General features: G+C 37.3%; 1 protein-coding gene across 2 annotated transcripts in view; it reads right to left on the bottom strand.

Moving 5' to 3' along the window:
- Positions 1–3,817: 3,817 nt before the first annotated feature.
- The window catches only part of LOC132761278 (zinc finger protein 318-like), a 36,022-nt gene continuing 17,526 nt past the window's right edge, over positions 3,818–22,313 (bottom strand). Inside the window, exons 3-11 of one of the 2 annotated variants that reach the window (XM_067464415.1) lie at positions 17,980–18,592; positions 16,011–17,435; positions 14,968–15,067; positions 14,372–14,655; positions 12,652–12,855; positions 11,914–12,013; positions 11,406–11,524; positions 4,813–9,357; positions 3,818–4,467 (exon numbers count right to left, since the gene is read on the bottom strand). In XM_067464415.1, the coding sequence (XP_067320516.1) occupies positions 4,459–4,467; positions 4,813–9,357; positions 11,406–11,524; positions 11,914–12,013; positions 12,652–12,855; positions 14,372–14,655; positions 14,968–15,067; positions 16,011–17,435; positions 17,980–18,592 (7,399 nt within the window). In that variant the 3' untranslated portion in view covers positions 3,818–4,458. Of the gene's footprint in view, positions 9,358–11,405; positions 11,525–11,913; positions 12,014–12,651; positions 12,856–14,371; positions 14,656–14,967; positions 15,068–16,010; positions 17,436–17,979; positions 18,593–22,313 lie in introns of both variants that reach the window. The other variant, XM_060754014.2, reaches the window with a different exon arrangement.

The following is a 22,313-nucleotide window of genomic DNA, read 5'->3' as shown; positions in this document are numbered from 1 at the left end:
GTTAATACTTTAATTGTGATTTTATTGCTATTGTTTGTATGGCATCTAATGATTACTGGTTGTAAGCTGCCCTGAGTCCCCCTTCCGGGGTGAGAAGAGTGGGATATAAATGTTTGAAATAAAATAAATAAATAAATAAGCATCCAACAATGTAGTTATGTGTTGTTGAAGGTTTCATGGCCGGAAACACTGGGTTGCTTTGAGTCTTCTGGTCTGTATGGCCATGTTCCAGAAGCACTCTCTGCTGATGTTTTGCCCATATCTATGGCAGGCATCCTGCCACATCTATGGCATGGATGCCTGCCATAGATGTGGGCGAAATGTCAAAAGAAAATGCTTCTGGAACATGGCAATACAGACCAGAAGACTCGCAGCAAACCAATGTAGTTATAGTTTCTCTCTGTCATCTTCCTGTGTTTCAAAAAGGAGAAACTCTCAGAAGTTTAAAATATTCAGCTTAAAATAACAAAGTTCAAGCCATGATGCCAAAATCTGCTATTCTTTTGGCAGCAGGCTAAAACCTTTATATTCAGGCAGGCTTTTAATGAAGAAAGTTTTAAAGACCAAGTCAGGAGGTGCTGTGTAGTGTCTTATCTACATATTTCAATATTTTAAAATAATTTTAATTGTTTTAACTATTGTAATAATCGTGTGCTTAATTTATTTTAGTGTTTATATGTTTTAGGCTTTAATTTGTACATTGTATTGTTTTTAACATTGTTAAACTCTTTTAAGAGAGAGAAAGTGAGATAATAATAATGATACAAATAATATAGTCTAACAGTACATAGGAGTATGTTACAAATATACATAAAACAATTTAATTTCAGTTCTGCACAATAGTAGGAAAAACTGAAGAGAGATGGCTTGCGGGATTATGCTATAATGTCTCATTAGAGTATAAGCAGTACAGAGAGGGTTTATCAATGTACCTACACTTTCTGTTAGCGTGTTGCCTGGGTATGATTTGTAGTCTGAATTTCCATGCTTTGGAACAAATCCAACCAGATGAACAAGATCCTCCAAACTATGCTTTCAGATTTGCAGGAAGGATTAAATCTATGTCATAATTAACATATTTGCACTTCTAGTTAACATAAAGCAATTGTATGATCATCATTTTAATGTGCTTGGCTTTTTAAATGATAAATACACACCAGTGACACCCTTGTAACTCTTAGAAACAGTCAACTCTGGTGTGACTTGTCTTAAGCAAAACTATAAGCATAGATGGGATGTCTCCAAATCGGCCATAAAAGCCCCATGCAAATTATAGAAAGCAATACTAACCTTGAAAATGATAGATCCCATCCTGCAGTGAAAGTGAACTAGACACGAGAGGAAGAATTCTCAGGAATAAAATCTAAATCATCAAATCAGATGTAACCTTAGGCTCTGCTCGTGGTGACTCAGAACAATGTGGCCTTTCATTGGTTGCAAGACTTTTTCTGTGGTTGAATTTTAATTCCAGGATGTCAGTTTTCTCCTATACCCTTCTTTTTCAGAATCTAGATAGAAGCATAGATATTAGAACAAGCTTTCGGGAGGGGTGTGTGTGATTTTTCTTGCATTTTTTCACATGTCATATAATATTTTACTTTCTATATTATTTATAATCTTAATAGCTTTCTATAGATAGCTTTCTTGAGAACATCAGATGTAATTATGAACATATAAAATTATATAAATATGATCAAAATTACATTATAAGAAAACTGCATAATGGTATTACTAATAAATATAATTTATGAGAAGTAGCACATTTTGCATTCTATAAGAAGCCAAGTGTCTTACCTTTTTGTTATATCATCTTCCAGAAGCTCCTGATATGAACAGCTTTTTCTAAAATAAACTTCTAACACCTGTTGCATAAATATGGTTGGCTTCCAATATAACAACAACAACTTTATCTACATTCTGCCCTATCTCCCCAAGGGGACTCAGGGCAGATCACAGTACACACACACAACAAAAATTCAATGCCGTTTGGACAGACAGGGCAGAACGGACAGGAAGGAGGTAAGTTGTCAATGCCTTGGAGGTTGTGCTCAAATCCAGCCACAGGGGTGCTGTCACTCCATCTCTATGACGAAGAGCAATCAGGACTTCCTCCTTCCTTTTGCTCACCGGTGTTTCTGGTCTTTTTTCTTTTTATGGTGTCGTAAAATACCTCCCCCACTTTTTAGTGGTATCTAATTTCTCTACTTACAGCTCGAAGGTGTTTTCAAACTGCTTAGGTAAACAGTGAGCTGGGCTGACAGTAGGGCCAATCTGGGCTTCGAACTGGCAACCTTTCAGTCGGTAGATCTTATTGCTGCTGGTGATTTACCATTTTCCTTCACCACCACCAATTCCATTTCAAAACAGATAAATGCAACATAGCAGGAAGCAAGGTTAGAAAACCATCTTGGTGTTGTGTTTAACAGTCAGCAATCAGAGTCAAGAGGAATTCACATCTTTCCACTCTTAATTGTTATTAGTGGCAAAGGGCAAAATAACTATACCTAAGCAGGTGTATCCTGGTCCCCATAGGCTCATTCCTGGATGACTGAATACACTTGGAGGATTGAAGTGACTGGCTTGACCTTGAAGGAGCTGGGGGTGGCGATGGAAGCGACTGGACGAATAAACAACAAAAGGTGCACACAAAAATGGCAAGTTACTTGCCATAGTATCGAAAGGTTGTAAAGGCGAGTTAATATTTTAAGCAGTGACTTGTGAGACACATTTTTCATTCAAATATTGCCTGGTATGAGTAATACCAAATCTTATTCTGATTCAACTGATTAAAGTAGCCAAAACAAAGCTTCACTGGTTCTAGCAAGACTATAATAAGTATAAGGCATAAACACCAAACTGACTCTGTAAATTTGGTTATATCGTGATAAGGAACGTAATTTCAGCATGTTTCCTTGAATAATTTGGATTATGGAGAAGTGTATACAGTATACAGTCGGATGCAGAGCGAAGTGGTTACGGTAAGCACAAAGCAACAGAGAGCAACACGAAGAACACCTCAAATAATGAGCCCAGACACATGAAGTTGGATAAAACAAGGGCCACTTTATTTGATCTATGAAGCAATAGGATTTCAATAAATTTTTTAAAAAGCTGCTTGGAAAAGAAATCTTAAATGTTCCAAATATGCCACCTAATTTATAATGAAAGTGCATACATTCTTCACTGAGATTAAGTCTCTAAATTGTGGGTGGTGCTCAAATGCAAAGGACATGGTCTACTTTTGTGACACCTGGGGCCATGCTGATGAATTCCTCCCCCTCCCCTCCCCCTCGATATCAATCTCCTAACTGCAGTGGTTCTCAACCTGTGAGTCCCTAGATGTTTTGACCTTCAACTCCCAGAAATCCTAGTAGCTGGTAAACTGGCTGGGATTTCTGGGAGTCGTAGGCCAAAACACCAGGGGACCCACAGGTTGAGAACCACTGCCTTACTGGATTTATTTCACGTAAAAAATATATGAAAGAATTGTGTCAATAGGACATAATTCTTCTCTAAAACCAGGTGTGCACTGTATTGTTTTTAATCTGAAGGGTCAACCTGAAGAATCCTTGAACTAGGAAAAGGACCATGGCTGTTGCCTATCTGTGTGCTAAATATTGGTATTTAGATAACATTTTGCTTCCGCTGCTGCATGATTCTAGATTCCATTATGTTCCCAATATAGCTTGAATAAGGAGGGTATCAAATCTCTGTGCATAAAGCAAAATGAAAAAAAAAAACACTTCGTCAGTTTTAGTTCCACTTAAATACAGAAATTCTTTTTTTTTTTAACAAAATGTAAGAGAACAAAAAAGCGTTCATGTCATAATGGTTATTTATTTTAGATTTACAGATAAAAACCTTTGGATAAATCCGTGCAATATGTAATGCATATCTTGACCGGCTGTATAAGTGAAAACCTTCACACAACAGTATTTTGTGGCTCAGAGGAATCATTCAGGTTTGTAATGTCTGGTTACATGAAGTGAATCCCATCTTCTGTTCCTTCAGAGGTGGGCAGCTGCTAAACAATTTAACACAAACAGTTACTGTATCACAAAACAGTGCAAAGAAATGTGATTTCAAATCATGTGACCTTAATATACAGAGTCCAGATGTGGAGCCACAGTCTTACCAAGCAGTTATCTTCTCCAAAGAGTTAGGAGGTTTTTCTTCTTTGCTCAGTGAGATGTTTTCCATACAAAGTTTTTTACAATATGGCATTACAACAGTCTTGGTTACAGATTCAATTCAACACATAATGACAAATAAAAATGTACAACAGTCTTCTGCATCATGAAAAATGCAAGGACTTTTCATGCATTTTACATTTTTCAATACAAAATAGGCATAACATTTCAAAGAAAACTGCTTAAATCCTTCACCAATGAGCCTTCATTCTCCTCAAGGTCTGAACATGTGTCCATGCGCTTGTCAGTGCTGCACTTGGAATGTTACTTACAAAAGCTGCATAAATCAGAAACCATTAAATGTCAAACAAAAATGCAAAAAAGAAAACATCATTTAACAATAACAAACCAACCAACCAAAAACCCAACCATAACCCAATACATTACACATTATATGTGGGTCATTCCATTTTTATGTCAGGAAACAAAAAAATTAATAGTCAGAGATTTACGAAAAAAACACATTTTACTCAATGTATGTACAACAGAATCTACCATTGGGAGAAAAATAACAAATGTCTACTGTAATCTACAAGATATTGAACAAGTTAAATTTAAACACAAGTATTCTCAAACTCTCAAAATTAATTCAGGCCTTTGAGTCAATTTTGTCTGAACTTACCACGTGCTCTGTTGAACCTTCAGTATCTTCTGGAGTCAACTGTCTAGCAGCTTCACATGAAATGTCATTATTTTCTTCCTCTGTTTTGATTAGTTCACCTCCAGATATCTGTATCTCGTTCTCGGAATTGTACGATTCACTATCACACAAGTCCCCCACTTCTACAGGCGTTTTTTTAAAATCTGGAAGAGTATCCATGTACATGGACACTTGGTTTTGCATATCTTTTTCACCACAACTCAATGGCAGCATATCATCAGTGCAATATTTGCCAATATTTTCTTGTAGAACTTCGGAAATTGGAGGCCTGCCTTGCATTTCAACAAGTGATGTATTTGGTTTAGCATTCGCATCATTTGCTGATGAAGAAAACACCACATGTGGGGCTGTTACACCAGAAAGCAAAGGACAAAACTTACCCTCTTCCTCTTCAGAGGTTAATGCAATAAAATCACTTATTTCTGATTTAACTACTGATCGGTCAATGTCCAACTCAGTAGTTTTGCTAGATTCCAAAGAAATGGGAGGAACCGTTTCTAACTTTGGGCTCTCTATAATATCCTCATTTAGAATTTCAGATGGTAGAATACCTAAGGGTTCATGTTCCATTTCAATATCCCCCAGACTGAAATTGATGGAGTCTAATTCCATACCAGCTTTCATTCTGTGAGTGTCAGATGGCTTTATTTCATCAGATTTTGGAGAGTCTTTCTCATTGTCTATATTTAAATTCAGAGTAAGGGCTGTAGACTGATGAAAGCCAACTGCTGAGTAAGTGGAATTCAAGTCAAAGTCACCAACTGCTGGTGTATTTAAGACTCCAGTGTTAATCTCGGTGAAGGTAAGGGTTTCATCTCCAAGAGGCGCAACACTAATTTCTGTTGAAAGAGCATCTAATGATTCTTGGACTGAATGAACATTGGGAGAACTCACATTTTCTGTTTCTGCTACACTAGTCTCTCCATTGTCATTTAATTCCATGTCAGAGCTTAAAGTTTCATACGTGTCATTTTTAATAAACATTAATCTTACACTGGAACTAGGTACAACATCATTCGTTGAAGAAATGCTCCTCAAAACCTCCTCACTTTGAAGACACTTGCCTTCACCACTGAATGGCTGTTGATTTATTTCTTCATGTTTCTCTAGTGCATTACTTATCAATGATACATTAGTAAGGCATTCATTTGGTATCTTTCCTAATTCTGGACCATCAACATCAAACCTCTTACCATCCTTTGGTTGAGAACTAACCAACAATTCTTGTTCACTGTTAGAATAGAAAGAATCTGGGTCGCCTTTATTTAAAAGATTACATTCTGTATCTAAGCTTTCAATCTCAGAAGTCTGAGGAATTTCATCACTGGCTGTTGCTGATTCAAGTTTATCAAATCTCACAGTATCTACTTTTAGATTAAGTAATGGTTCTTTAGAAAAAGTGTGATCTGTTACTACGCTTTGAAGGTCTTTCTCATTCTCTTTCAAACATGAATTCCTGGCCAGTTCATTTTGAACATCTGAAACTGAAGTGGAAGCTATCACTTCAGAGGATCCAGCATTTTGCTTGTCTTCTACTCTAACAGATCCTTCTTTGTTAGCCACAGTTTGCAGTTCAAATACCTTTGTACCTCCCTGATTTGGTACAAAGGAATATTCTGCTGATTCTGGACCTTGTATTTCTGAATTTCTCTCATCTGAACTTGTCAAATCACTGTCATTATTTTCTAACTTGGTCTTATCACTACTTCCCATATTCTGCTGGTCTTGCAGCTTCCCATCAGTGTCTTTACCATGTGTTACATCAGCATATCTCATTATAGGTTTCTTATTAAAATCAGTGTATTTTTCTGGCAATTGTACTGTTGACTCTTTATCATTAGACGAACTAAATTCCTCCATCTCAAATTCTGTTGTTTTCATGACAGCATCTTCTAAAGGAGCAAGCCTGCGTTCTGACAGTGGCATAGCAAAATTATCTGCAAATTTAAACTCTACAGACTCAGGTACCAGAGGATTCTTGGGAAGTTCTTCCAAAGTAGTAGCATCACTATCTGGCAATGGCACTGCCAATTCTGCTACTTCAAGCTCTGATTGCTTCTTGCTCAAGTCTTCTGCCACAGCAACAGTGTTTTCTAACAATTGTATTCCTAACTCTTTATCATCAGGACACTTAAACTCTGCTGTCTCAAGCTCTGGTGGCTTCTTGTTATCACATTCCAAAGAAGCATTGCTTTCTGAAAATTGCTTAACTATTTCTGATGTCTCACATTTTAATGACCTCATGCTAACATCTTCTACAGGTGCAATGTTTTCTGATAACTGTATGGCAAACTTGCTATCTTTATATTCAAATTCTGGTTTCTCAATGTCTAATGGTTTGCTCAAATTAACTTCCAAAACAGAAGTCTTGCTTTCTGAAAATGATGTTTCTATTTCTGATGTCTCACATCCCAATGACTTCATGTTAGCATTTTCCACAGGTGTAGCAACGTTTTCTAGCAACTGTATGGTTAACTTATCATCAAGATATTGACATTCAGCTACCTTGAGCTCTGATGACATTTTATTATCAATCAAAGGCGAAACACTGCTTTCTGTAGATTCCATGGCTACTTCCAATGTCTCACGTTTTAATGGCTTCATGTTAATGCCTTCTACAGGTCCAATTGTGCCTTCTGACAACTGCATAGTCAATGTGTTACCATCAGAAGATTCAGGCACTGTTTTTGCAAGCTCTGGTGGCTTTTTGCTATCACTTGCCAAAACAGGAGTATTGTTTTCTGACACCTGTGCAACAAATTTTGCTTTTTCAGGCTGGGGTGACTTCTTGCTAGAGTCAGTTAGAGTACAAGCTCCCATCACTATGTCCTTCTGAAAGGAAAGAGAGTCACTTGCTGGGATAACATTATATTCTGAAGCTTCCTTATTCCCTAATATAGACTGTGTGTCTGAAAAGGGGGTATTGTCTGATTTCTGATCAATGCTAGGACTTTCTTCACAGACTGTCAACACTTCCTCAGTTTTTAGTTTCTCTTTTTGTAATGCCCCTCCATCTAAGGGGTTTTTGGGATCGCTTGAAGAGCTGCAAACATTATGGGAAGACTGTTGCCCTGAAGAGTTGTCTCCTGCTTTGGAATCTGCCAGCAGGTCAATTCTTTTCTCTTTCTCAGCAGAATTAAATTTCCCTTTATCTGCATTTGATGAATTAATAAGCTTGCTGTCAGCTGGACTCCTCACAGTGCTGTTGTAGAAGACGTCATATAAGTCTTGAGCATTGCCTGCTGCCAAGGAAGTATTCTTTTTTTCTAATTTTTGGACATGGTTCCTAAAAATATTTGGAGGTGGTAAAGGGCGGGCACACATGGGCATTGCCAGTATATTTTTATCATCTTCAGAAACACCAGGAGCCAAATCATCTGCCAAGATAACCGCCTGCTTTGGTGGTTGGAAGGATGGAAGGAGATATAATAGTGGAGATTGTATTTGTTGACTTAGTGGCCGTAGTGGTCCTGCTGGGAATGATAGAAAAGGACGATGCTGTTGTGCTCTTTCAAAAATTAAAGACTCATTTTTCTTTGCCATTCTTTTTTGTTTTGCAAATTCCTTGGCCTTTGCTTGAGCCAAAGCAGCTGCCTCCTCCAGTTGTGCTCTTATTGCCCTCATCTTTGTCTCTTCCAAACTCTTTGCATGTTCTATGGCCTTTTTCACACTTTCAAGCTCTTTGTCCTCTACTTGTTCTGCTGTCTTTGCATCTTCTTGTGAACCTTTTAAGACAACTGATTCTCCCCCAAATGCTTTTGAAATGATGTCTGGAGCTAGAACCATTTCTTGGTTCTCTTCTTTAACCAAAGGAAGTGGCTTGTTGCTGGTACCAGAAGATTTTATAGACAGAAAAGTGTTTAAAGGAGCTGGCTTATTTACTGTTGTAGTTGCAGACTTCCTAAGAACCATCGAGGGGACTGGCAAATTGGGTTTGATTTTTGCTTGGGATGAAGTTGAAACAACTGGTGTCCAGGAACTAGTGTGTGGGATAATGGTTTTCCCAGACAACCTAATTGCAATGGGCTTTGAATTTGATTTTCCAGACTGGGACTTACTGTCTTTATCTTTGCTTTCCTCTGTACTTTCTTCCTTTAAAAGATCCACATCTTTAACTTGATTTTTTCCCTCTTTTTCAGTCTTTCTCCAGCTGAACTTTCCAAAAGACGATACCTTTGATTCCTGTGGAGAGTCCTCTTTTTTTCTTTCCTTCTTCTCAATTTCTTTGTCATCCTTCTTTAATCTAAGCTTAGCTCCACTTTTTTGGCCACTAGGAACTTCTCTTTTTTTATTAGCATCACATTCATTGTCTCCATCTCCTAGATCATTGACACTCTTTGGTTCCTCTTTCCTTGGTGTTTTTGCTGTTTTTTCATAATTTTCTTCCTTTTGTTTTTCACTCTGTTTCCGTTTCAGTCTGCGTTCTGTTTCTTGAATCACAGACAATCCTGCTTGACGATCCAGGTTCCTTCTTTCTTCATAGAGTGGATTCTCTTCAATATGTTTCTGTAGGAAGAAGGAAGAAATCTCAGCTCTAATATTTCATAACGAATTTCACTGGAGGAACAGATATGCCTTATATCATAGTTCCTCCTTCCTATCTTCTTCCCAGGTAATTGCAAACATGGGGCAGGGAGACAGGCAGAGCATGTTCAAGACCACCGAGCTTCAGAATCCCAACACAAGAGAAAAAGTTTAAATTTTCTGTACTCCTTCTAAATCAAGTAAAAGGTGAGAGGAGTCATTCAAGTAAATTGAGATTATAAAAATCCTACCATAATGAATGTATGGGAATTTCAGCAGTTACTTTACATCGAGTCAAATTACTGGGCTGACTGGCTTTACCTCTTGAAGGTGAAATGTTATTCTCCCCCATCATTATCCAAAAATAATTCCAAGGACAGACACAGGCCCTTCGGTATGTAGACCATGCCCTCTATTCTTGAGTTAGGGCCACCCCTCAGCTACTTCAGAAGTAAAGATCAAGAAACTAAACCTACACATTATTCATCATGAATAAAAGTTCTCAAACTTTTTCAGCCATGGAGCCCTTTTAGAAGCAAACGTTTCTCCTGGAGCCCCAAAAATGTTTATATATTATATATTATATTATATTATATTATATTATATTATATTATATTATATATAATGTACGTATATCAGGCATGGACAAACTTTTGGACACAGGGGCCACATTGCGTTTTAAAATTTGACAGAAGGGCCAGGCCAGTGGCAGATGGATATCTGAGTCCCCTTCGGGGTGAGAAGGGCGGCATATACATGTTGTAAATAAAATAAATTTGTGTGAAATAATAATAATAATAATAATAATAATAATAATAGGAACCCCAGGGGCCATCCAGTTCAATTCCCTTCTGCCATGCAAGAAAAGCACAATCAAAGCACCCCCTGAGTGGTGGGAGAAAAAAAAGTGTTTTGGTAGTAAAGAAGGCAGGGGGAAGGGTCTGGGCAGCAAGGAAAAGAGTCTGGATGACGAGGGAGGTGGGGGAGAAAGGGTCTGTGCCCTGGGGGGGAGGGGGTTATGATGCTGTTTTGGCAGCTCAAAACTTTGATTTCCCTGCATTTCTCAGGAGGAGGAGAAAACAGGAGGCGGGAAACAGCATGGTGCCGTGGTGCTCCTCACTATCACTCCCAGAGCCCCAAGAGCTCCACAGAGCACAGTTTGAGAACTTCTGTTCTAACTCAACCATTCTTCAAAATGGAGATTGTGATCAAGAAATCAGAACCAATCAAGGAGCTGAAAAGGCAGCTATCTGTCTATATCATTAATACTAAAGTCTGAATCAGTATCTCTCATTTGGATACAAAGTTTGGGAAGATGGACAGTGAAGGAAGTTGACAGGAAGGGAATCAACTCATTTAAAATGTGTTGCTGTCCATGTGTACCATGGACTGCCAGAAAGGACAAATAAAAGGATTCAAGGGGAAATGAAGGCTGAACCATGGACTGTGAGAAAGAACAAACAAAAGGATTCAAGGAGAAATGAAGGCTGAACTTTGTTAGAAGTGAAAGCAAGTAAACTCAGGCTATAATACTTTGGACATATGAGATTATTTATTTGTTTATTTGCACTATTTATATACCACTCTTCTCAACCTCAAAGGGGACTCAGGGCGGTTCACAGATTTGGCAACAATTCAATGCCATTGATAAAAAATAGTATAAAACATCAGAATTGACCCTCCCCTGATAAAACATTAAACATTATTAAACACATCACATAAAGTAATGTGATTCACTGTAAAGAAATGACATGATTCACTGCAAAGACAATAATGTTGCCAAACTGTAAGCCACTCTGAGTCCTTTTCAAAGTCAGATAGAATGGGGTACAAATATATCGTAAATAAAAAATACTAATAATGAGAAAGAAGAAGGCAGCAGTAAAAGAGTAATCTCACTACAGATGGATTGATTCTACCATGGAAGCCACAGCAGAACTTTTGATGATAAGGTGTTTGGTGGTCTCTCATTCATAAAGGTACAAGTTGAACTAGCAGCAAACAAAACAACAACAATTTCAGATATATACCATATATTTTTCATTATGTGGGTGACTTTTCACATGTTGTTCTGCAGATATCTGGTCTCCAAAAAATTCATGGCAGAGCTGGCAGTAATATCCAGTGATTGGGATTAGAAATTCAGAACCTGAAATATGCACCCCCCCCCCCCCAAAAAAAGAATGAGTCACATAAATAGATCACAAGAAATTCTGCAAATTTTAGCAAAAACAATTGCAACAAAAGAATATAAATAAATAAATTTTTTAGCTGTACATTCCACAGGTGGCATTTGGGACTGAAAAAAATGATCTGAAGACTGCAAGTATGGAACACATTTGTTCAACACTCCTTCTCAGAACATTATTACAACATTGTTCATGGTGGAAGGAGGAATTACTACTTTCAATCCTCTGATACCTCAGATAAAACAATGACTGACGTTTGAAATAAATAAGAAGATAATGATTTGGCATAATTATTACATAGAATTACACTATGTTTTGAGCAGCTGAAGTTACAAAAAACCCAACATACCTTTAGCAGGAACAGGTATTTTGTCGATGCGCTTTGTAACATCCTGCTTTGATTCATTTTCAATCTTTGAAGCCCATGGTCTGTTGTATGGGTCCAGGGTCTATTTGAAAAGTGATAGAAGCATTCATGTTGATATATTAGTAAAAAGTTTGTTTTAGTCAAAATTTAAGATCGTTTAAAAAATGCTCAAAAATTTAAACTACAGAAGCTACAGTAATTTCATTATTTTTCTCCTTTTCTACCTTACCTGCAAAAAACCAAAAATGCTTTTGGAAAGTTTTTTTTAAAAAAAATTAAGTCAAATAGGGACACACTCTACTTTCTCATACATTGCCAATCAAGCTAAAATAAAGCTGCAATTCAAAAGCTGACTTAGACATAACATAATCAGGAATTTGTTTCAACTATACAAAACTGTATGAAAAGATTGAGCATAAGCAAAGATTCCCAAAAGGCATTTGTGCCCGATGATTCAAGAACCAGTGATTTTGCACATAACATCATTGTGTGCAAAATGGTTATGGTTATTTTTTCCCCAGACACTGACTGTTATAAAATGCTCATATGAACAACTGAATCTACATGACCAAACAAATCTACATGCCCAAACGAAACAGTCAAAACTTTACAAATGTGTTCTGAAAGAAGCAGCTTGATCTTTGTGGAACTTGTTGACACCTATTTTTGTCTTACAATGGAAACAAAAACTCCAAATGAACATAAAAATGCATCACATACCTGCCTGTGCTTCTTATTATGCATATGTGTGAAGAAATCAAACATGGTCCCACAGATGGTGTTGCAATCCTTGCACCAATGATTCCCTGTATCATAATAGTCATAAATACTGTTTGCCTGGAGATGCTGCTTTGATGGCTGTGAAGAGGATTCTGTAGATTTGGGGCTTTTAGACTGGGGCTTCTCATTGGATGTTTTTGATTCCTAAATAGAACAAAAGGGAACGTTTCTGAGGCCCCATCTACACATGCTATAACATTCAGAATGATGTGAATTATAAGGAGAGGTGGTTTGAAAACGCACATCCCTAATGCATGCTACAACTCACATCTGCTTGGAAAACACCTGTTAAAAAAGTCTGGAGGATAAAATGCACTGCAGCTGACCAGTATGTGGATGCTTGTGATGGAGAACATTTTGAGACTCCTGAGGCGGATGCGTTCACTGATGATTTAGAAAGGATTGTGGGATTGCCTGTGGGATTTCCTGGGCCTCAAAGTGATGAAGATTCAAGTTAGGGGAATGATACACATCTCTGTGAGAATTCTGACTCAGAAAATAAGGGGTTCAAGGTCAATCAGAGGAGCCAGAAACGGCAACATTAGATAAGGAGTTGGCCGAGGAGATAAGTGATACAGAAGGCTCTCAGGAGAAACACCTGAAGTTACACAGATCAACAAACGTATTTGTTTACACATCAGAGTATAGTATAACCAAATGATGATTGTAGGCATCATAGGTCTGAGCATTTACATGGGAAAGTTGGGGAGAGATTTTGTGGGGGGAAACATGACTTCATGGGTGTCTATTAATTAACAAGTTGTTTATCTAAGAGTTAGTTTAGGCAATGCAAAGTTCAAGCGTGAAGCCAGCCTGAGTCCTCACAACCTCTGAGGATGCCTGCCATAGATGCAGGAGAGAATGCTTTTAGAACATGGCCATATCGCCTGAAAAACCTACAACTCACTAATTAAATATTTCGAGGGGTAAGACCACCAGGTTTCCAGGTCCCATCTTTTCAACCTCGGATGATTGTAGGGCATATGGCAGACATAATATATTTTAGTGTTTCTGTCCATTCTTTATTCCTCTCATTTATCTTTATTGTGAGGGACAGAAATTGGGCTTTATTCCAATATAATTTTGCCCTATTATTTCTTCTTATTACTTCTCTGATTGTGTTGTAATATTTTTGGATTTCAATACAATCCCACCACATATGTGAAAATGTACCAATCTCCCCGTACTTATGCCAGAATTTATTAAAAATGTTTCCCATAATGTTTGCCAATTGTAAAGGGTTCTATATTATTTTGTAATTATTTTCCGTCGTGTTTCTTTTATTCTTAGGTGTTTAATTTTTTGGGTTTTGTCAATCCAAGACCTGAATAAATTCTCATTAAAGTGTATGTCTTGTTTCCAAGTTTTTACTAAGGTGTGTTTTGTCTTATAGGATAAGGCTGTAGTAAATTACTACATTTGTAGAAATTTATAAACTGATTAAAATCTAATCTACAGATATGTTCTGAATTTCTTGTACTCCATAGAAAGTAAACAGATAACTCCTTTTAAATGCAGATAACTCCTTTTAAAAGCAAAGGTCCTCATATCCATTTGCAATAATAATGTGAAACACAAGTATTTTTTTAAGCAAAGGGTGATAGATTTGTTTTTCCTCAAGTGACTACATCAGTTAGCATCAACATTTAATTTTTTTTACCTTGACTGAGCCAGAAGTTCTCTCCTGATTTTTTGCATTTTCTGACTTGTTTTTTTCTGAAGGGTCTTTATTTTCTGAAGATAACTTTCGGGATTTCTCTGAGATATTAATCCCCAGGATCTGAGCTACCTTGTCGAGTTCAGATTGCTTTTTCTCTGCAGCATCAGCGTTCATCTTCAGTTGATCAATCTCCTTCATGATGTTTTCTTGTAGTCTGTTTACTTCCACTAGCAAAGGGTCTTTGTGTCCATCTTTTTCCCTGCGTTTCTTCCGCAGCATTTCTCCTGAGCCAGTGAACGCGATGAATAAGGAACACAAAAACATGTTAACACATACTAAACCATCTCAGATAATTAAAATATGATACACCATAGTTTAGCCCAAAAACCAGAACTTTTGTGTGTGCTACCCCACACAAACCTGGCAATGAGCTGCCTACAGTGATACTACATCTATCCTATTTACTTTCCTATTAACAATACTATACTGAAATACATGAGACGGAAAAAAATCCCCTTTTTCTAGTACCAAGTACCATAACTAAAGCATATCCAGGGGAAAGGGGGAGGGAAATATAAAATGAGTAAAAGCATTACCTTGCTGCTTTGAGAGTCTATTTAACTCAGTCCTAAGATAATGCAGCTTCTTTTGTCGTGCCTCTTGTTCTGCCTTCAACTTCTCCCTTTCCTCTATTACCTAGATTTTTGTAAGACAATAGGGGCATTAAGATTGACCCTTTTCACCAACCATTGCAAAGCAACTTTGCAAGGATCACAGCATTTTCTTGAATTCAAGTTTCAATTATCACTTTAAAATTCTATGAATGGATGCAAATTTAGTTGCTCTTAAAACAGCTTATTTCATAGATGTTGTATGTGCATTTATTTTTCAATCTAAATGAAAGTACCATAGGATCTTCCACTGACAAATCTTTTAATATGTATTAAAAACATTTTGAAACCTGGAAGAGGAGGAGGAGGAGAGAAGACTACAAGCTAACACAGCATGCTTAAGAATATGTAACTATGTGGGACTATAGTTATTATAATAACCATTTTAAGCATTATTAAAGTGGGAAATACTTTATTGTTTCCTACTGAATTTTGACTTTTGATTTCTTATTTATAAAAATTTCCTCTTCTCTTCAAATGAAGCCATCACACCCAAAAAAGTAACAATATATGACAGAAATACGCATTAGAATTTCAATACAGGCTTGCTAATTCAGCCTACACACGACACATTGGTTTCAATTTTAAAAAAACTTGAACTGAGTAGAACGATGGTTAGAGATGTAAAAATATAATTAAAATGTGATCAATGTATTGCTGTTGTACTACTGAATAACAGTTAAGTATCCTAAAATATTTGGGGAACATACTACACCATGTAAAACACTGTACAACTTTTTCAAGAAAAGCAGAATAGATCTGAAATTACTGTAATATGGTTACCATATAAAGGAACGTAATTTTAACTGTTAATGTCTTGCATATTTTATGTATCATACAAGATAGGCTAGGTATATAAATGCAAGATGGTAAGACTGAAAAACAAACACAGATATTCAGCATGTTTACATGTTTAGAATACGTGAAGCAAATATTTCTCAACACACAAAAAAGATTAAAATACTCACTTTTTGCTTCTGAGAAGCCCGATTTCTTTCATCAGATATTCTTTCCTTGACAGTTTTGAAAGAAGGCTGAGAGGACTGAGGCAGCATTTTGGAGTAAGAAGTGGCAGTAGGGATTTGCACAAGCACAGACTCATCTCTCCTCATATCAGGAGTCCCTTTGGTCGTGGAAACTGTCTCAATAACCCTAAGGTTGGGTCGTGAAGAATTTGGTGGTGCTGTCAGTGTAACAAGCCCATGTACGTCAGAATGTGCGGGTTCAGCCTGAGCCTGCTGAGGATACATGGACCAGCCAGAAGCTGCATAAGCCATATAGTGCCCATATGCATCATAGCCAGGAGGTGGCATTGTAGGAGACGGATAGTTTTGAGATAACTGAGTTGGAGTGAATGGTGGAAAGCGCGAAACATTATACTGGGAAACAGAGTTAGAAGGAGACAAATTAGGAAGAGATGGTGGAGCTGATGGAATTACTGGTACTGGGGGAACTGAATGCTCCAATGTACCAGCAAGATTATCCTGTCCTTTAATTTTAGTGTGATCAGATACTGAAACAGAGGACAAATCTTTAGATGGTGGGAAAGAGCTAGAAGGTGAAAGAGAACACTTTTGACTTGGCTCTGGAGAATGAGTATTGCTTCTACTGTGGTGCCTTTCCCGAAATTCTGGTTTATGAGAAGCTACTGAATAGCAATCAGGAGAATGAGATATCTTTTTCCCATGGAGTCGTTCCTGAGTGCGAGCGGCTAGCTTGCCAATTTCAGCCACTCCTATCTCAAGACCAATAGTTTTGAGCAAGTCATGAATCTTCTCGTATTCTGGCCGAGATTCTTCTGAAGTGTCTGGCTTCACTGCTGGACTAAGAGGAGGTGGAAAACGAACTTTTGGCTGTATAGGCTCTTTACCATCAATCGCTGTTAGCTTTTGAGTACTGGCGGAAGTAATGTAGGAGTCCTCCTCCTCATCATCATCATCATCACCACCATAAAGAAATTTCTCCTCATTCTCAATGTCATCAGGGAAGCTGCGCGTTCTTTTTTCTTGAGTACTGGTAGAATCTGCCATCATGCTCAAAATGCGTGAGAAGCCACTCCCATCCTGGCTGGCTTTTTCATGAGGGAGTAAGAAGTCAGACTGTGGGTCAGCAGGCTCCAAAGCTGACTCGTGATGGTCTTTCTGTGATAAAAAACTCCCCGAGTTCTGTTCAAATGCAGAAGCATTTTGTTGTTGCTTAGAAAGGGGTTGCCAGTCATGCAAAGATCCCTGAGAAGTCTTATTAGCAGCAGACTCTGCAACTGCATTTTTGTTGAACTGTTTGAGGAAATTCTCCACTTCCAGCGCAAATGCAGGAATGCTGCTATGCTGCGGTAAAGGAGGATTTGAAAGAAATGGAGGCTCTTTGACAGAACTGCTAGGAAAGACTTCAGGCTACAAGGGAAAAAAACCATCATTTTTTCATTTCATTCTGTAACAAGCGTAATCAATATTATAATCCATAAGACCGAATATTTTTTTATAACAAAGTTACAAGTATTAACAGAAAACTGTAAGAAGAGAGAAGCAGTACTGAACAAGACACAGAAGTTCCCAAATATCAAGATAGCACTTTGTCAATCTGTAAACATTTTAGAATTAAGGCATATTTTATACCAGAATATTCTTAAGCAAGCATTCAACTTTCTTAGCATTCTCTAATGTCTATGAATTAAGAGTTTTGAAAACTGTATGTGAAATAAATTGAACTAAACTTGTGTTCACTGTAAAAACTATATAAAAACTGATGTAAATGTCTGTCAATGATATGTAGCTAAACCTGAGAGAACTGTACTACAAAAACTTTTAAAGAATAGAACTTTTAAAAAGTAAAATGGCCTCAATAGGGAGGACAATTTGCTAAGGACATTTCAGAGATTAAAGAACATATAATTAAATATTTAGATTTTAGCAAGATGGGGAAGAAAACATTTCAAACCTGCAGAGACGGTTCTTCCACACGTTTCTTTAAGATAGATTTTTTAGGCATTGTTGGTGCATCATCAGGTCTATAAAGGTATCGGGGTTCAGAAGACTGCACAGGATTACTTGAGCTAGGCATCGTGTACCCATTGCCAGGCAGTTCCCGAATCAAATTTGTGCTCAGCTCCTCCTTTTCTTTTCTTCTCCTAACACTTTCAAGCTCATGGAAATACTTGTCTATATATGATGGACTTGGGCTTCTACTAAAACTTCGTTTACGGTAGTTTCGCATGCCTGGTACAAAACCTTGAGTCTTTACACTTGCATCAGGCAGGTTGTCATCTCTATCATATCGGTGGTGCTTTGTCTCTCTTCCTCTATCTCCTGATGAATATAAAGACTTTCTAAGCATTTCACCATCTCGATCAGTTTCTCTGTGCTTATCCTGTACATGGTCATAGTTTATGCCATAGCCCGTTTGGTGGACAAAAACATCCCTACTGTGATAATCCTCATCATGTCTCGTATGAAAAGGACTAGAAAGATTTTCTTCATGAGAGGGATATCGCTCAAGGCTTTGAGAACGTGAAAGACTCCTGCTAAATATTGGACCATCAGCCAAGTCATCCCTGATGAGAGAAGCACATGTTACAGTATCAGCAAGGTAATATTAACATCCCCTAACCTCAGGCTGGCAAACAATGTTCTGCTTTTAACGAGCCAGTATTTCTTGCTTTGTATTAAAGCAAAACTGGTTCTGTAAGGTTTTGCCTCTTCAGCAATAGTTTCATCTGACCCCACTGAAAATATGTTCGTTTCAGGAAAATAGAACAACTTATCTCGTAAGTTGTTTATGAGTCTAAAAACTTACGCAATAGGAAAAGGAGAGGAAGTCAATAAATTGAAATCCATTAATGGATGTCTGAATCTACATAATATTTTCATTTATCATAGGTAGAAAAGACGTTATCTCCTAACTATTTCATTTTTGTACTGACCTAAATTTGGGGTTTTTTGTCTTTGTACAATTTTCTAGGGAGATAATCTTTTCTCAAGAAGAAAACATCATTTTATGTAACATGGTAACTTCCATGTTTTCAGTACAATGAAGTTTCCCAAGTTGCTTCTGACATGATAAAAAAGTACAATGAAGTGAGATTTCTTTCTCTTCCCAGCTACAATGCTAAAGCTCCAATAGCAAACTTCTTAAATGTAGATGAGATACTTCACACTTCCAACATTTTAACTGTCCAATCCACAAAGAACTAAACTAACAATGTACGTTCATGACACCACAAATTGGACAGTTATAAAAATGTCCCAAAATTTTACTCACTTGCCACTGTAATTTTTTCCTATTGGCAAACAAAATAAAAACAAGTCATCATAACGACTGAGGCAAAAAATTTCCAACATATCTAATAGTTTTTGCCAATGAAATATTTTTTGTCTAAACCGATGTAATGTATTAGGACCAAAAATGTTCTGTGCCATTTTTATTATTTACAGCAATGCAAAGAATCTGGTGTGAGTGCTGAACTGGAAAACAACACCTCACCATGCCCGAACTGATAAAAATTTTCCCAAATGGTATCCAAGAATCCTCCCACCTGTATAAAAAGGATATTGTTCCCTAAGGTAGCAATTTGTCTAGTTTGTCAAATAAGATATGCAATCAGATTTTTTTGCTGCCTAGACAAAGAAGATTTCCAGAAATAGACAAACCGTTATTAGAGAATAACTGTTTTGCTCTGCTCTGGATGCTAAGCACATTTCCAATTATTCATAGTGGGGTAGGTAGGACAATCCATTCACATTCATAGAATTAGAGAAGAGGGGTGGAGGAAAGCAGACTCCGCACACCTGGCCATAACTGTTTTTGTGGTTTGTGTTTCACAGTTATTTGTCAGTCAACTGAAAGCACTGTATTTACAACAGATCTTTAAGATTAACCCTATGAGCAAGCACTTCACACTCAGGGATGAGGATACTTTCTTCCTTAGTCAAAATGTCTCAAACACCAAGACAATATTTCATCAAAACATCTGTCAAGTACAAGAACAACTGAGGACAAGCCTCTGGAAATGTCCTTAGATACCTATGGAAGAAAAAGGTCCAACGGCTGTGTGTATACATGGCAGAAGATCTATATGTAGGAGGGCAGTAACAGCACAATGTCCACAGAAAACCAAGTGCAAACACTAAAATTGTGAAACTCCCCAGGGCAAGCAGTTCACAGTACAGCAGTCAGTAAATATGATAGACACTGTACGTTATGTGAGTCCAGAGCTATCTTGAGTGGAAGCCTACTGTTCTTGAATGGAAGAGGATCAATCAATCTTAGAAATAAATTGATCCGTTCTGTGATATAACAAATATGTGGCATGCCAAATTTGAGCCAGACCATAAAGGGTTGCAATAGATCTGGGTAATGAACATGAGCGTTCATTTCTACAGCTATATCAAGAGAATGCCCCTACTCCTATAGTAGGACAACAGCTATGAAAACCAAGAAGTGTTTCACATGCAAAAAATCTGCCTCAGAAAGGGCATGACTGATATATACATTGGAAAAAATAATAGCTCTTCACTGGGAACACTGTGTAAGAAGACTATTTTACTATCACTTTATTATTTAAAGGTACCATAAGAAAATATTATTTCTTTCTACATGACAACTGCTGTTTTCCTTCAAGATGGGATAAAATGAGATGTTTGAAACTGAAAATAATATTTGCTTTTTAATTCCTAGTCATATTATATGCAAAAAGGGAGGACAAACAACTGCTGGAAACAAATGTTCTTCTTCAAATGAATATTTTTTGCCTCTGTGTATTTGGCTATTATGGAATACACTTGCTTCTGCATGTAGCACATCCTTGGATTGGGCGCCTTTATGTCCTTCAATTGGAATTCTTGGAATTCTTATTGGAGTCAGAAGATATACTAAAACTCATACAACATGTGGGATTTTGTTGTTATTTTAATCCGGGTATATGAGGGTTAAATAATTTTCACATGCATGATACTTTCTTCTTTACCTAAGAATTACCTGAATTTTGTAACTCATGATATGCTTTCCGACAAAAAAGAGTTTATGTTTTTAAAATCACCACATTCATCTTGCTGAACTCATTCCAAATATTCTTGTTTTGTGACAGCTCCATGATTTTGAATATTTCTATGCAATCTAACATCTAGAAGACATTATGAAGCCAAATACAGGCCGTTCCCGAGTTACAAACATCCGACTTACAAATGACTCATAGTTACAAACAGGGGTGAGACAACAGGAAGTGAGAGAAATCTACACCTTGGAAGGGAGATTCACTCCTGAAAGAGTTATCATGGGGGAAAAGGTCTCTCCATGAAAACTTTCTATCCAATCCTTGTTTCCATAACAAGCCACATTTTTTCAAAATCCAGTTATCACAGGGACAGAAAGTAAGGTGAAACCTTCTGAACAGGGGTACAGACAGTAAAACAAACACCACAGGGAAGTTAACCCCTCTATGCGATATAAAGCTAATATATATATATTTGGCTGGAGTTACATTTAAAATGCAGTTGTAACTGTTCCAACTTACAAACAAATTCAACCTAAGAACAAACCTACAAAACATATTCTGATTATAAGTGTATCCAAGTACAAAAATACTTTCCTTATCATTTCCATGTTTAATAGTAGAGCAAAACTGTATGTATTCATTTAGCCTACAGTTTTTATTTTCTAAATTTAAAACAATTTAAAGACATAAAGGTACATTTTTCCTAAAAATAATCAAATGGACATCAAGTGCCTAGTTTGGAGAAAGTCAACAAAGCCATCAGCCAATTAAAACATAACAAAGCCAATGGATCTAATGGGATCTCTGCTGAAATCTTTGACGAGGGCAGTGGACCTGTACAACTCAACCAGATTACTGAAAAAGTGTGGGTAACCAAGAAAATTCCAGCAGACTACAAGGACACCATCATCACCCTTTTCAAAAAGGGGGAAAGAACAGATTGTGGAAACTATCAAGGTATCTCCCTTCTAACCTCCACTAGGAAAATCCTTGCAAGAACCCTTGCAAACCGCCTTCTACCTATTTCAGAAGACATCTTCCCAGAATAGCTTCCACCCCTCCTGAGGAACAGTGGATATGATCCTCACTTCACAACAGCTTCAAGAAAAATGCAGAGAACAAAATCAACCTCTGTACATGGCATTCATTGACCTTGCAAAGGGATTTGACACAAGTACAGCTTAATGTATAATGTTGGAAAATGTTGGTTTTTCTGCTACTTTGGCAGCCACATCCCCACAAAAGTTAATATTGACAATGAAATATAGGGTGAGGCAGCATA

This window comes from Anolis sagrei, chromosome 1 (assembly GCF_037176765.1).
Source record: "Anolis sagrei isolate rAnoSag1 chromosome 1, rAnoSag1.mat, whole genome shotgun sequence".
Taxonomy (NCBI): Eukaryota; Metazoa; Chordata; class Lepidosauria; order Squamata; family Dactyloidae; genus Anolis; species Anolis sagrei.
Note: the sequence above shows the minus strand (reverse complement) of the source record. Positions and strands in the feature narration are given on the sequence as shown.